Source organism: Furipterus horrens, unplaced genomic scaffold (assembly GCF_987537825.1).
Source record: "Furipterus horrens unplaced genomic scaffold, mFurHor1.1.pri manual_scaffold_4, whole genome shotgun sequence".
Classification (NCBI taxonomy): Eukaryota; Metazoa; Chordata; class Mammalia; order Chiroptera; family Furipteridae; genus Furipterus; species Furipterus horrens.
Window position 1 is genome coordinate 35,103,067 of NW_028327174.1, and position 16,566 is coordinate 35,119,632.

The 16,566-nt window shown below is 38.1% G+C and overlaps 1 protein-coding gene across 1 annotated transcript in view; it reads left to right on the forward strand.

The window, feature by feature from the left end:
• Positions 1 to 16,566, forward strand: part of IRAG2 (inositol 1,4,5-triphosphate receptor associated 2) — a 79,554-nt gene that overhangs the window by 44,760 nt on the left and 18,228 nt on the right. The window contains exons 20-23 of the mRNA XM_090272929.1: positions 1,077 to 1,154; positions 4,112 to 4,208; positions 5,787 to 5,934; positions 6,918 to 6,999. Of these exons, the coding sequence (XP_090129055.1) occupies positions 1,077 to 1,154; positions 4,112 to 4,208; positions 5,787 to 5,934; positions 6,918 to 6,999 (405 nt within the window). The remainder of the gene's footprint in view (positions 1 to 1,076; positions 1,155 to 4,111; positions 4,209 to 5,786; positions 5,935 to 6,917; positions 7,000 to 16,566) is intronic.

The window sequence follows — 16,566 nt, forward strand, 5'->3', positions numbered from 1 at the left end:
TGTCCAAATTGTGTAAGGTTTTGAAGCTAATTTATAATGGATAATAATTTTAATTATAAACTTAAATAACCAATTTAGAAGAATATGCTCTGGTGGACTTTGTTCTCACATGCACTGAAAATGAAGGAAGAACTCACATTAGTGAATGATTTGTTGAAGACATTACATATTTCACAGAGGATGCATTTCAGATTTTAACAGTGTCTATTAGAAAAGAACCAATTTTCAGTGTCCAGCACCTGCTTTTTGATCATCTTAAATGTGTACTCTTGAATAGGATTTGATAGTTACTGCCTCTTTTTTCTCCTATTTGAATTAACCTTTCAACTCCTGTCTAGATATCTCACAATATCCATGGTTGAGTTTAATGTATTTCTTTTCCCTATGACACTTGGTGAATTTCTTCTTTTTATTCATAAGTAAAGAACATAAGGAACAGCCAGTTTGGCACTGGAGGAGGGAAGAGAGAAGGGTGCTATTTGCAAATAGCCTGTTTCTGAGGCTTATATAATGTAGGCACATCTGGTTAAGCAGGAAATATATATATATATATATATATACGTATATATATATATATTTTTTTAATGTGGGAGATTAAGCTAAGTAGAGTTTCTAAAAGGCCCCCTGCAATAAATTGAACTGGAAAAACCTCCATATCTAAATATGTTTTAATCATTTTAAGAACACCAGTAAAATTTTCTATCATAATGTAACTAAGAGAGATATGTAGCTACCTTCTGGACTAAGGCCATGATTTTATTGCTATAAAATGTCCACAGGCATCATTTTCACTATTCTGAGTTATGTCTCCAATAAGCTTCCTTGGCCTCTGCCTAAACATTTCAATGACCATTCAGTTTCCTGTTCCTGATTTTTGGGTTTTATTCCTTTAGTATTAGGGAAAACGGCACCGAGAAGTTAGCAGTGACAAACTTGTTTCCCTAAAGTAGAACACAGGATAAAGAACTGGTCACTTTTCCCCTCCTCAGAGAGCATTATTTCTTCCCTTAAGTTTTGTATCTTTGACTCTTTTATTGTTCTCCCTTTGACTACACTCCTCCATTTTCTCATGACAGAGATATTTAGGTGAGGAATTTCTTCCGTATCATCCCTTGTCCTGCAGAGATACAACTCAACATCTTCAAGAAGAACAGGTAAGTTTAAGCTTCTTGATATGATTGAAGTATGAATCAATTGCTATACCAAAATAGCAAGTTAAGTCCAGGATGTATTAGTAGTCTTAGAACTCTATATTGCTCTTCTTAGGATATTATCAGATAAAGCAAATGGATACCTATTTATTTATTTTTTTCATGCACGTGAACACAGTCCTGGTAGACCCTAAGAAATGATGACATTTTTAAAAAATCTTATTTTTAGCGAGAGGGGAAGAGAGGGAGAAAAGGGAGAGAAACATTGATGTGTGTGAGAAACATCTATTGGTTGCCTCTCTCTCCCAACCAGGGACCTGGCCCACAAACTGGGCATGAGCCCTGACCGGGAACTGAACCAGTGACCTTTCGCTTGGTGGGATGAGACCCAACACACTGAGCCACACCTGTCAGGGCAATAAATAAAACATTTTTTTCCTTCCTTGTTATTTTTATTTTTTTAATATATTTTAATGATTATGCTATTACAGTTGTCCCAATTTTTCTCCATTGCCCCCCTCCACCTGGTACCCTCATTACCTCCACCAATTGCTCCCCACTTGGTTCATGTCCATGGGTCAGGCATATAAGTTCTTTGGCTACTCCATTGTCTACACTGTTCTTAACATCCCTTATTTTTTACCTACCAATTTATGCTTCTTAATCCCTGCACCTTTCTCCCCATTTTCTCCCTTCCCCATCCCAACTGATAACCATCCAAACAATCCCCTTATCTATCATTCTGTTTCTGTTCTGCTTGTTTGCTTGGTTTGTTATTTGGATTCAATCACTGATAGCTGTGAATTTATCACCATTTTATTGTTCATCATTTAAATCTTCTTTTTCTTATATAATTCCCATTAGCATTTCATATAATAATGGCTTGGTGATGATGAATTGCTTTAGTTTTACCTTGTCTGGGAAGCACTTTATCTGTCCTTAAATTCTAAATGATAGCTTTGCTGGATAGAGTAATCTTGGTTGTAGGTCCTTGCTTTTCATCACTTTGAATACTTTTTGCCAGTCCCTTCTAGTCTGCAAAGTTTCTTTTGAGAAATCAGCTGAAAGTCTTATGGGAATTCCTTTGTAGGTAACTGGTTTTTTCTTTTTTTTTTTTTTCTTTTTTTTTTAATTTTGGTTTTTCAATTACAGTTGTCCCCTTTTCCCCCAATTTCTCTCGCCCACCTAACCCACCCCCTCTCCCGCAATCATATCCCTCCCCGTGGTTTTTTCTTGCTGCTCTTATGATTCTCTCTTTATCTTTAATATTTTAATCTTGTCATTTTAATTATAATGTGTCTTGGTGTGGTCCTCTTTGTGTGCAACTTGTTTGGGACTCTGTGCTTCATGAACTTGTATGTTTATTTCCGTCATCAAATTAGGGAAGTTTTTGTTCATTATTTTTTCAAATAAGTATTCATTTTCTTGCTCTTCTTCTTCTCCTTCTGGCACCCCTGAGTCCAAAGTTGGTGTGTTTAAAGATGTCCCAGAGGTTCCTAAACCTATTCTCATTGTTTTTAATTCTTTTTTTCTTCTTGCTATTCTGATTGAATGCCTTTTCCTTCCTTGTGTTCAAAATTGTTGATTTGATTCTCTGCTTCATCCCCTCCATTATCAGTTCCCTGTAGATTTTTATTTATTTCACTTAATGCAACCTTCATTTCTGCCTGGGTCTTTTTATGCCATTGAAGTACCAAATGAGTTCATGGAGCATCCTGATAACCAGTATTTTGAACTGAAAGGTTGCTTATCTCCATATCAGTTAGTTCTTTCTCTGAAGTTTTGTTCTATTCTTTCATTTGGGCCATATTTCTTTGTCTCCTCATTTTGGCAGCCTCCCTATGTTTGTTTCTCTGTATTAGGTAGAGCTGCTTTGTCTTCATGTCTCAGTAGCATGGCCTATTATATAAAAGCACACCTGTTAAGTTGTATGGGGCAGAGTCTTAGGTAATCGCTAGGGCAGGGCAACCCATGTCACTGCTCTGTTGCTCTTTGTTGGGGAGCGCTCACAGAGGGGACAGTGTCACTGCCTGACCTCTGGAGTTTTGCCTGGGAAGAAGCTGTCTCCTAGCACTCACACTTCACTTTCTCTCCATATGCCACTGGTGCCCTCCCAGCTGCTGCCCCAGGGCTGAAGCCCTAGGGAGTGAGTCTGCATGAGTCCTAAATTCATTGCAGGCCCTTTAAGAGGAGTCTCTTGAGAATTCCAGTTTCTTCTGCAGCTGCAACCCCCACTCGTTTTTACAGCCAGAAATTATGGGGACTTATCTTCCTGGTGCTGGAACTCTGGGCTGGGTGGTTTGGCCTGGGGCTGGGATTTCTTGCTACTGAGGTATCCTACCCAATTTTTACCTACCACACGTATATTTGGGACCAGGCATTCCCATCTCTGCACCTTTCTGTGCCTCTCTACCCATCTGGTGAATGTGGCTTCTTTAAATCCTTGGTTGTCATACTTCCACACAGCTCAATTTTCTGAAAATTCTGGGTGATATTTGTTTTATAGTCTAGCTGTATTTTTTGCTATAGTTGTGTACAGAGGCAAGGCATATTTACCTACACTTCCATCTTGACCACCATTTTTCAATATTTAAAATTTTTTATTGCAGTATTGTGATGAAGAAGAATGACATAACTAAGCTTGCCCCTCACACATTCCTCTTTCTCAAACCCTTTGTTTACATAAAAGTGACAACTTATTGGGAAGTGATGTTATCATTCTATTAAATTACTGAACTGTGATTTTTAATAAGAATTATACTTTATTCATAGAGATGCCTCTTGATAAAAGGCATGAAGCTTTGTTACTTGGCATCATTTATTTTTTTCCTGATCTTTCTTGCAAGGTTATTTGAGGCCAGTGATATTCTACCATTGGAGATGAAGAGAGTAGATTATAAAATGTTATGTTATATATTACACCCCTTTAAATAGCTAATACTACTTGAGTTTCTTTTCAGGAGCTATTTTACCATAAACAGTGTAGCGGACAAGAAGCAAGAATACATCAGACACCCCTGACCCTCAAACATACATGCCGGTACACACCTCTGTTGGGTAAGCCTGGATAGCTCCTCTCCTACACCTTAGCAGACATATCTGGGTTAAGGTTCTTCTCAAAAGTGAAAATAATTAATCACAATTATCTTTGTATAGGAATAGTTGTTGAATACTCAGATATTTATTCTTGAATTCAGTCGATCAACTTTGTTTGAGCACCTACTTTAAGCAAGGCACTGTATTATATGTAACAAAGAATAAACCCTAAAATAACTCAAAGATTATTGGGCTCAGAGAAGTCTCCATAAAAGAAATCAGAGTTGAACCAGACCTTGAAAGGTGGGTTGCATTTGGAAAAGTAAAACTCATGGGATAACTGTTCCAACTGGGGAGAATGAAATGAGAGGGAAAAATAACCAAACCCAGAAGAATGCAAAAGCCCTAAGTGTTTGAAGAACAATCAAAGCTGGACAAGTCATTTTGGAAAAAGAGGAGGTGGGATGGGATACAGTAGAACCGAAGTGCTGAGCAGGTTGTGGCTCAGACTGTGTCCTACTACTCAATGCGAGGCTGATGAAAATGAGCTTCGTCTCAGGAAATGCTCAAAGCAGTGACGTCTCTCATCACCACTCAGATGTGTTTAAAAGCAGACGTTAATGGCTGATTTGGAAATGATGAAAGAAGTGGGAAGGTTATCAAAATAAATTTAAGAAGGAATAAAAAGGAAGAGTGATTTGTGGGTCATTTCAGCTATTAAGAGAAAACTGCTGCCATTACCAATGGACAATAGATGAGTGTTTTATAGAGGTGATCCCACTCAACACTAACTCAGTGATAACAGCAACTCAACAACTATGACAGCACTATTATGTGCCAGGCACAGCTCTCTGCTCTTAACATATTTATTAACTCGTTTTATCTTCACTATATCCCATGAGGTAGATGCTAATTTAATTCCCATTTTAAAGATAAGGAACATTGAGTTGGTGTTGAACCTAAGCTCATGTGCCACAAATAAACGGAGACTCAGAGTGGTTTAGTTATTTACCCAAGATTACACAAGTGGTATGTAACAGAGTCAGAGTTTGAAGTAAAAAATTGTAAGTGACTCAAAGCCTAGGTTTGCTCCTGCTTCCTAGAGTCATTAAAACAAACAAAAACAGTTTGGTACTCTGATATGTTGCCATTACTATGTCTAACTGTTTTCTCTTCAGGGATGGTAAATTGTTTCTGTAAAGGGCCAGATAATAAATATTTTCGGTGTTGCTATTGTAGCACACAAGCACTGGTGGACAATACTAAATGGAGGGGTATGGCCGTGTTTCAATAAAACTTTATTTACAAAAATAGATTTTGCCCTCTGGCTGCAGATTCTTGGCCCCTCTACTTGCTCAGTAGACAGGGGTTTCCTGTCCCTACCTCACCCTCTTCGCCTCTGCTTAAAAAAATCCTTTGGCATTTTCACCCTATATAATTAGGCATCAAGGGAGGGGAAGGTTGTGTTAAAATGTTAATAGAAATTAATTGACCTCTGATTTTTCAGACATAGTCCAATCTCTCAAGAGAAAAATGAAAGAAAAATTTATATAAACCAAAAATAAATTTATGTTTTTATTCTTTTCTGTTCTACTACAGATGCCTTGCATCTGGATAGTTTCACACCAGTTCCAACACTGTTATTGACACCTCTCTCATGTATAACTAACCAAATCCACGCTTCATTTGAAAGGCCCAAATATGGGAAAATAGGGGATGGTGCTTTGGAAGTGACTAGATCATACAAGTAAGTTTTTTGTTTGTTTTTCTGTTTGTTTGTGTTTTCCTTTTTATTGAATGTATTGAGGTGACACTGGTTAACAAAATTACATAGGTGTCAGGTGCACAGTTCTACAGCACATCACCTGTCCACTGTATTGTGGGCTCACCACCCCAAGTCAGGTCTCCTTCCATCACCATTTAACTCCCCATACCCTCCTCCACCTCTCCTCACCCCCCACACTCCACCCCCACAATTACCATGCTGCTGTAAGTTAAAAGAGCAAAATATACCTACCCTTCTCATTGCCTACCCTTTTAATCAGTTTTATTTTTATATCCTGAGATTATAACATCTTCATAGTGGAATTTTTATTGTACAAATTCTCTTAACTTTCTGAACAGTGACAAAACAAAAAATGTCTATAGTTTTTTTGAAGTGCAGTTTTCTTGCTCTTTTGAATTTTTCATAATGTCCATTTGGAAATGTGAGAGACAAATGAGGCTACATGAAATGATTCCCAGTTTTTAGAAATACACTATGTATTGCTAAGTTAATGTACTCAGGTAGGTTTTGATCATACTGTATATCGTATTCCTTTGCACTCAGGGTTCTCAGGCCCTTGGGAATCCATATCAATTCTCACATCCACCCTTCCCTGAAGCTCATCTGCGCTTACTTGCCTTTCTCAGTAAACAGACTGATCTTCCTTAGGAAAAGTTCAGAAATGTCAGTGGAGTTTATGAGCACTAGCCACCTGGGTGAAATTTCCATTCTATATTGAGGGTGAGGAAGCAAGGCTTTGAGTTGCAAATTCTTCGTTTTCATTTTTGGCTAGATTCTCTGTGGAGCTCTCCTTCATTATGCCTTACTTAATCCATGAATCCGTAGTACTTAATTAGAAATTTGGTAAAGCTGGGGTGGGGTAGGGGAACTACGTTATAGCTGGGTATCTGCTGAAATGTGCAATTTTCCCACCTGTAGTAAGGAACTTTTCTTTCTATTGCCAGGTTCCCAGGCCCTACAATTGGCCCCCTCCCAGGAACAGATCTTTCTGATTGCATCAGGATGAATGATGACCTAAGTATAGGAGTGAGTATTAGAGTATATTTTAACTTCATTTTTAGAACTATCATATCTTGGTCCTCTTCTGTGGGTATTCTTTTTTTTTTTTTTAATACTGGTGACTTAAGTAATATGAATATTTTCATCTGGGCAGGTGACTGGTGCCTAAAACCCCTGCATTGTTCAAGGTTCAACTGTATTGTGGATACTTTTATAGCAAGTATGGGTTTTATACCACAAAACTCAAATGCATAATAAATGTCAACCTTTAATGACAGGAAATTAAAAATCAGTCATTTGGGATTTTTCCTACCACCTCTGTTGTATAAATTCAAGGATATATAACCAAATGAAGATTTTGATGAAGTGTGCTGAACTTTTTGTTTGAGAGGCAGACTGGTTTGTGACTTAAATTCACTAATGACTTTTAAGAAGTCTCAAGTCCCATTGACTGATTCTCCAAGAATTGAGCTCAAGGCTAGTTCTTTGAGTTGCTGGTCCTTTGTAAACAATCATAAAGTAAGGCAATGCCTAGGGAGTAGCCTTTGCTGCAGTGACATGCTAACACTACTTCCTCACCCAAGAAGATAGTAACACTAAAGGTCACTCAGGTAAACTTTTCAGGTCTTGAAGCTGTGTCTTGAGCTCCTTCCTTGGTCTACAGTTGAGCCTGAGTCTCGTGAGCTTCTCAGTCAAATGGAGTAGACAGTTCTGTTTCAGGATCTGAGAATCCAATCTTCTTCCCTGTTTAACAGCTTTATTGAAATATAACCCATATACCAAACAATTCGGCAATTTAAAATGTTCAGTTAAATGCTTTTAAATATATTCAGAGTTGTACAGACATCACCGCATTCAATTTTAAAACTTTTGATCACCCCAGAAAGAACATTTATACCCATTAGCAGTCTACCTCTATTCCCCCCTTCCCCAAGCCTCCAGCCCTAGGCAACCACTTATCTACCTTCTGTCTCTATAGATTTGGCTGTTCTTGATAGCTCACGTAAATGGAATAATACAATGTGTGACCTGTTGTGCCAGGCTTCTTTCACTTAACATGTTTTCAAGGTTAATCTGTTATAAGTACTTAATTCTTTTTCTTTAACTGAATAATATTTCAGTGTATTAATATGCCACTTTTTGTTTATCCATTCATTAGTTGATGGGCATTTGGGTTGTTTCTACTTTCTGGCTATTGTGAATAATATTTCAGTGTATTAATATGCCACTTTTTGTTTATCCATTCATTAGTTGATGGGCATTTGGGTTGTTTCTACTTTCTGGCTATTGTGAATAATGTTACTATGAACATTAGTGTATACGTTTTTGTGTAAGCATGTGTTTTTAGTTCTTTTGTGGTAAATATAATATATCTAGGAGTGGAGTTGCTGCATTATATGGTAATTTAACATTTTGAGGAACTGCAAACAGATTTAAAAAGTGGCTATATCATTTTATATTCCCACCAGTAATGTATAAGGATTCCAATTTTCTCCACATCCTTGTCAACACTTGTCTGTCTTTTTTTATCATAACCATCTTAGTGGGTGTGAAGTTGTATCTCATTGTGGTTTCACTATGCATTTCTCTAATGACAAGTGACGTTGAGCATCTTTTTATGTACTTGTTGGCCATTTGTATGTCTTCTTTAGAGATGTGTCTACTGAGTGAGATCTTTTGCTCATTTTTTAAAAAGTTACTTTTTTTTTACACTGAGTGTTGCGAGTTGTTCTCGTTCTTCCTTTTAAGTGTATGTATCTGACATTTTTCTGTTTCTTAGTTCCCATCCTATTGAGTAGCTAAGAAAGGGAAAGAAAAAAGGAAATGACTCTATTTTGCTATTACTTAGCAGTTCTTATAAAGTTTTTATAAAGGAAGTTGAATTTGAAATTTCACAGGATGTTCAGTTATTAGTAATTTTCCTTTTATCTGGCACTGATTTCACCAAGAAGGAGGAAGAAACAAAGATCAGTAGTTACCAGGCACTTCACAGGAAAACATTTCCACATGCCATGTTATTAATCCTCTCCACAATGTTGATGATAGATGTTCTCTACTTTTACAGATGACACAGTGAAGTTCAGAGAGGTTAAATAACTTAGCCAAGATTACTCAACTAGTAAGTAAAAACATGGGATTCAAATTCAGGTTTGTCTAGCTTCAAAGAATAAGTCTTTCTCACTGCTCCTCTTGGAATACCAAATTTAGACATTTTCATCATAGTAATTACTCATAGTTACCTTGAAAGTAGTTTTTTGGCTGAGTAATGTTCTGTCTTATGTATCTAAAAGGAACTCCTAATCTACTCTCATTAGAATATGTGACTGAGTTGTTTTGTGTATGGTATTGACATCTATAATACAATAGAAGCTAAAAGAAATCATACTAGAAAGTTCTATTAGATACTCCTTGGGAGGTGTATAGGTTTTCATGTTGTATTCTGTGCCATTTTTTCTACAGTCCCCAGGAACTAGTCTGGCAGCTGCACTTTGTGACTGTTACCACCAATTCTCATCAGTCCTTTCCCAGAATCCACTGAAGAATCTACTCAGCCTGTTCACTGCCCACTTTACTTCCTCATGCCTGTCCCTTGAGTAAATCCCTACCTCTTACCCCTTCACGCCCCGACGCCCATCTCTTAAACAAATATAAAGCTCTCTTTAGAAAATGTTTTTCTAAGTGTTCTCATTCATTAATACAAGGAATTAGAATGAAATATGAGATTGATAGTATAAAAAATATGATCTTTGTTCATCCCAGTCACCCATAAATCATGATGTTTTCTTAAACTCTTTGGCTTCAAACTATAGAATTGTAGTTACTCTTGAGAGCCTTCATAATAAAAAACTCAAGCTGGTATTCAAGCCCCTCTGTAATCTGGTCACAAGCTAACTTTTCATCCTTTCCTCTTCACTGCTTTGCTTGTGCCTGCATGTCAGGCACATCAGGTAGTGTGTATTATCAGAATATATTACGTAGACCTGCCTATGCCATTTACCCAGAATCATTGTGCATGTCTCCACTTCTCAAATTCTCTTTGATTGTCAAGGCCCATTTCAGAAACCAATGGTTCCGCAAAACCTTTCTTGTGGTAATAAGAAATGTTTATGGTTAAGCATCTCTAGTCCTTTTTGAGGTGGAAATCGCAATGCATTAGAAGTCAAGAGACTGGGTTTTCCCTGGTTGTGTTTCTGTGCAACTATAGAAAAGTCCTGTTTTTCAGGCCTCAGTTTCCTCACTTCTCAACTATTCTACTCAGAAAAGTATAAGTTATTTTAGACCCCAGGAACTCTTTGTTCTCCCCTCACTGTCACCTATATTCTAGTTGCATTGTAATTCTGTGTTTTCTTACACTTATTCCCGTGTTAGATTGCCACCTGCATGGAAAGTGCCTTTGTTAGGCCATTGAACAATGTGCACCTAGCTTACAAATTTAGTGAACAGTAGTTTCCCCATTAATACTTGTTGAATGTCCTTAGAACTCTGTGTTGGGGTCTTTGGAGATCTCTCCCTGGTCAGTAGAGAGATGAGTCCTTTCTGGTCTCAGCACTCTCAGAGCAGGGTTGTACTGTGCTGTTAGCTGGGTAAACTCCTTGTGATATCATTGTTAAAGTCATTCTCTATTTTTCAAGGAATGTGGATCCAGTGGGAGACTGGGCTCCCAGCCACAATTGTTGGAGCACAGTCTCCCACTGAATCCAGTGTTGCTGCTCCCCGGTAGCTAGACCCACATATACATAGTGACCACTTCAGCAATACCTCCTCACTCTTCACAGTTTATCTCTGGGGCCCAGTCATCTGTCCTTACAGTCTGTCTTCCTTTCCTTCTTCATTGCACCTACCATTGATGCTGAATAGCAACCGAAGGGTTTCTAGACCTTTGCAAAGCTGGACATGTGATTAGGTACCTGTGTGTGTCCCAAACACTCCAAGAACTAAGAAGTTTCATGAAAATTTCTATGAGAACTAAACTGGTTCTCTCCTCTATCTACTCCAGTCTCAGAGCTGCCTACCACAAGACACTAACAGAGCAATTTTCAACTGGTGTGCTGTGTGCAGCAGGCACACTGGTGTGCAATGAGAATTTTAAAACTGACTAAATACCTGACTATTTCGTCAGGGTCACTGACCTCTTTTCCTTTAGACTGTCAAATAAAAAAATAACAAGCAGCACAACACTAGCCATCTGGTGTGAATGAATCCAAATGATACCTAACTTTTTTGACAGTTAAGCAAAAAATATATATTTTTTGGTGTGCTGCAGAATTTTAGTAATTAGTTTATGTGCCATGAGATGAAAAAGCTTGAAAATCACTGCTGAGTCATAGGGAAAATACATAGTTCATAATAAACACTCAGAAAGTAGCTGTAGCTATCACCAAGAATCAGAATTATCAGCAGCGTGCAGCTCAGAGAATATCTTGTCACAGGTCAGGGGGTATGAGGATGAATTTCTGTTTATTTTTTGGCTGTTAAAAATAATGCTTCTGGCCAAGATGGAGGCCTAGACAGACACGCTGAGTCTCCCTCCACAACTAAGAAGGAATACAACTACCTCAAAACTAGAAACAATCAGAAGTTCCAGAAAATCAAGCTGCATGGAAGACCAATAAACAAGGAGATAAAGAAGAAATACTCATCCAGACAGGTAGGAGGGGTGGAGCCAGGGCGGAGAGGATGTGGTGTGGTGGTGGCAGCAGCGGTGGCGGCAGCAACAGGTCAGGGGAAAGCACAGTTACACGTTTAAAAAGTCGGGAGGAACGCCTGGGGAGTGTTGCCAACTCCTGACCAGACTGTGCAACTCACAGTTCCAGCACTAGGGAAAATCAAGCCTCATTGCTTCTGACTGTGCAAACCAAGGAGGGTTGGAATGGAGGAAGAAATTGACAGTCTCTCAGCAGAGTCTGATTGTTTAAAGGGCCCCCATAGTCCTAGAACGTCGACAGACCCACCCACTCTGGGAACAATGACCAAGGCAACAGCTAGAGAGGTGCCAGGCCCAAATGGAAGTAGGAGAGGTGCCTGGAAAGGTGGCAAGTGCTGAGCAAGCAGCATTGATCTCTCCCAGATCCCTTCCCCACGCACAGCGCCACAATGTGGTGAAACAGGTCACCCTATACTGGTGAATACCTAAGGCTCTGCCCCTTATAACATAACAGGTGTGACAGCTCTACCTAAGACACAGAGGCAAACAAAAACAGGAGCCTGTCAAGATGAGGAGACAGAGAAGTATAGCCCAAAAGGGGGAACAGATCAAGGTTCCAGTGGGAGAACTAAGCATTGAGAAGATAGTCAACCTAACAGATGAGGAGATAGCCAACCTAACAGATGCAGAATTCAAAACACTGGTGATAAAGATGCTCACAGTCTTGACAGATATGCTTGAGTACAGCAAATGCATAAGGGAAGAAGTGGAGTGAGAGAGACTCTGGGTCCCTCAAAGTGGATGACGAAACTACTCAGACACTCTCCATCTGAGAAAGAAAGGGAGGAGGTTTTCTCTAGTGGAAAATCACCCTCATTTTTTTATTAGTCAGGGTTTTGATCCACTTTCCACATGTGGAAGTAATTAAGGAAAATATGCAGCACTTCCCCAAATGGTAGGGAGTGAAACGGAAATGCAGATCAATACAGGGTTGAAACATCCAGGTATTTTACACAAGGTCAAAAACATTTCCTCTTACTTAATCGTTCTGTTCTTCACATTTTACTGACAAGGTTTTGAGGCTCTACAGAGAAAAACAGAGCAGGTTCCCTTTTCCTTAAAAGCCACTTTGTATTTCTATTCTATCTTTAAAATCCCCTGGAGGGTGGGATTCAGAGCAGGCCTGGAAGACAACCTGCTGGCTAAGGGCCCAGCGGGGAGTGGCTCTGCACAGTTGTCAGAGTGATTTAAACCAAGCCTGTTTGCTTCTCACATCTCCCCATGCCTGTCTGTCCCCAACAGTGGAGGGTATGCTAAGTGAAACAAAGAAAAATCCACACAAAACCAATGGTGAAGGGAAGGAAACCAGGGTTCAAATCAATGATTTGGAACATAAGGAAGAAAAAAAAAAAAGTCAACCAATACAGAATGAGGAAACAAAAATTGAAAAAAATGAAGAGAGGCTTAGGAACCTCTGGGACAACTTTAAACATGCCAACATACAATTCATAAGGGTGTCAGAAAGAGAAGAGGAAGAGCCAGAAACTGAAAGCTTATGTGAAAAAATAATGAAGGAAAACTCCCCAAAGGTAACAAAGGAAACACACACGCAAGTCCAGGAAGCACAGAGAGTCCCAAAGAAGCTAGACCCAAAGAGGACCACACCAAGATGTATCATAATTAAAATGCCAAAGGTGAAAGATAAAAAGAATCTTAAAAGCAGGAAGAGAAAAGAAGAAAGTTACCTACGAATGGGGTGCCCATAGGACTATCAACTGATTTCTCAAAAGAAACTTTGCAGGCAGGAAGGAACTGGCAAGCAGTATTCAATGTGATGAAAAGCTAGGAGCTACAACCAATATTACTCTATCCAGCAAAGCTATCATTTAGAATGGAAGGGCAGTGAAAGTGCTTCCCAGACAAGGTAAAGCTAGAAGAGTTCATTATCACCAAGCCATTATGATATGAAATGTTAAACGGACTTATTTAAGAAAAAGAAGATCGACACTATGAACAGTAAAATGACAACAAACTCACAACTATCAACAACCAAATCTAAAAAATAAAAACAAAATCCAACTAAGCAAACCAGAATAGGAAAAGAATCATAGGTATGGGGATCATTTGGAGGGTTATCAGCTGGGAGGGGGAAAGGGGAGAAATGGGGAAAAGGTGCAGGAATTAAGAAGCATAATTGGTTGGTACAAAATAGACAAGGGGAAGTTAAGAATAATATAGGAAAGGGTGAAGCCAAAGAACTTATCTGCATGACCTAGGGGCACGAACTAGAGGGGTGAGATTGCTGGAGGGAAGGTGGGTACTGGGCAGAGGGGAGCAAAGGGAAAAAAATTGGGACTACTGTAAAAACATAATAAAATATACTTAAAAAAAAACCACATATGGCAAGTATTATCTTGTCATCCCTTTGAGGTCTCCTCCATATTATAACATGCTTTTGTCTAAGATGTACTATTACTAGGCAGAGGTGATTTGTGAGGCAAAGGGCAGAATTAATTTTTAAATTTCTCAGAAGAGTTTCTGACTGTTGTCTGTCCTGTTTTGTTGTGGGTGGTGCAGCATTAGTAACCTTGGAGAATAACTAACATTGCCAGCTGCAAAATTGGAACAGGTAGAAGTTGATTGATAACTGTATTATAAATAAACTTCACAGTCGTGGGTGTGTCCTGTAGACCTGAGGGTGTGGTGTCCTTTTCGTTAGAAATTGGGAAAAAAAAAAAAAAATCCTGTGAAGCAATTTAGTTTTGTTTGGGTTACAACAGTTGTAATCTTTTGACATTTGATTTTACATTTTTCCTCTTTTCTGTTTTTTTGGCATATTGAAACTAACACTGAATCACGTCAAGGGTATTATTTGTTTAAATTTAGAATAAAATAAGTCTATATAGATGCCTTTTGTTTGATTTCTTTTGTTTTTCTCAGAAAAATCCTATTAGTTTATTTGAGTAGCATCAGTTGTTTAAAATAGATCAAATGGTAAAAATTAATAACATGAATGTTTATTAGTGGAAGTCTTTCTGATCGTAAAATCTATAGATAAAGTAACATTTCATCTAGAAGAGCAAAAATAAAATAACCCGGTGGGATTATCTAGGTCCATTCATTGCCCTTACTATTTTTTAAAGTTTTATTGTTGTTCTATTACAGTTGTCCCAATCCTTCCCCTATTGCTCACTGCCCTGCCCACTCCTTCCTAATATTTTAAAAGTTATTCCTTATTGTTGTTCATATTTTTCTATCCAAATATTGAAATAATACTGCTGTGTGTGTGTGTGACCTGCATTTGCTGGCCCAGCCCATGGGAGAATCTGTCTCATTTTGTTCCCTGAGTACCTTTGCTACCCCACCCTATATTAGATTCTTACTGTCAAAGGCAAATGGGCTGAACCATGGATTTTCATGTAAATGTTATGCAGGCTGGTATTTGAATGGCTTGGAGAGGAAGAACACTCTTCCTGCTCTATGCTGTTTGGCATGTGTTAGACTCATTGATTTGAGCCCGTCTTCTATAAAAGTAAGTCTCTCATTTGAACTGTCTTTTTGTTGCTTTTAGTCAATTTATTTTCCTTGGTTTTAAAATACATCCAGTAGATTATCTTTTTCATAATCTGCCCAGGATTCACAGTTGTTGTGTGTGGGTTAGGTTCTCCGATAGGTCCAGGATGCTGGTTTGAATTGGGGTGGCTTTTGAAGTTAGGCGCAAAGAGCACAGTTGTGGGAAGTTTTTGCTGAGTTATCTCCCATACCCTCTCCACATGCACAGACACCTGAGGGGCTATATCTCCAACTTTCATTAACTACAATCCTAAATTTGAAAAAAATCTTCTTTTGTCTGGTTTTCTTTTAAGAAGGGAAAAAGTGTGGTTAGACTATGTTTATGAAAATGTAGGTTTGAGATGGGTTGTATATTGGGTTGTTTCTGATCAGTGAGGTTCATACATGTTAATGAATTGGAGCAACATCCATTTGTTTATCCTGCAACTCTTCCAGAACAATGCAGTAATGTATGACTACCGAATACATGACATTTCTTCAAAGTCACAGAATTATTACTTATTTAATCAATATATATTTTATGTTTATCAAAAATCTTTTTACTAAAATGTTTCACATATGAGATTTAGGACAAAATGGAGGCTTATACAGAACATTATGACAGATGAGACATTTGTCATATAATGGAGGCAAACTGTATTTTTGCTGTCCTGGATATGTTATTTTGACACTAAATAATTAGACCTTTTTTAAAACAAAGTTTACAGAAATAATGGGTACTTTTCCCCCTAAATTGGAAAATAGGTTAATTAAATAGGAAATAACTACATTTTCTTTTACACTTCTTAAATTTTTTAAAAAGATTTTTATTTATTTGTTTTTAGAGAGGGGTAGGGAAGAGAAAGAGAGGGAGAGAAACATCAATGTGTGGTTGCCTCTCATGCGCCCCCAACTGGGGACCTGGCCCACAACCCAGGTAGTGCCCTGACTGGGAATCAAACGAGCCACCCTTTGGTTTGCAGGCTGGCACTCAATCCACTGAGTCACACCAGCCAGGGCTATACTTCTTAAAATTAAATACAAGTATCCATGACCCTGATAGGTATAATAACAAGTCTCTTTCTGACAAAATTAGCTTTTTAGTTAGTGAAACATAATTATTACATTTAATACACTTTATTAATTATAGCACATTAGTGTTGTTTTAAGCCACATGTAATAACACATCTTTATGTGATATGGTGTATTTAAAGGGCCTTTTTTATTATTCAGTAATCAATCTTTGTTGACTTTTATGAAGTGTGCTCAATGAAACTGAAGGATATTTAATTGTTATTTTTATAGCTTTATTTCTTATATATATTGGAATGTAGTTAAAGAAGCATATAATTACTAATACAACTTACTAAAATATTTTAAGGATAGGGCCATCACTA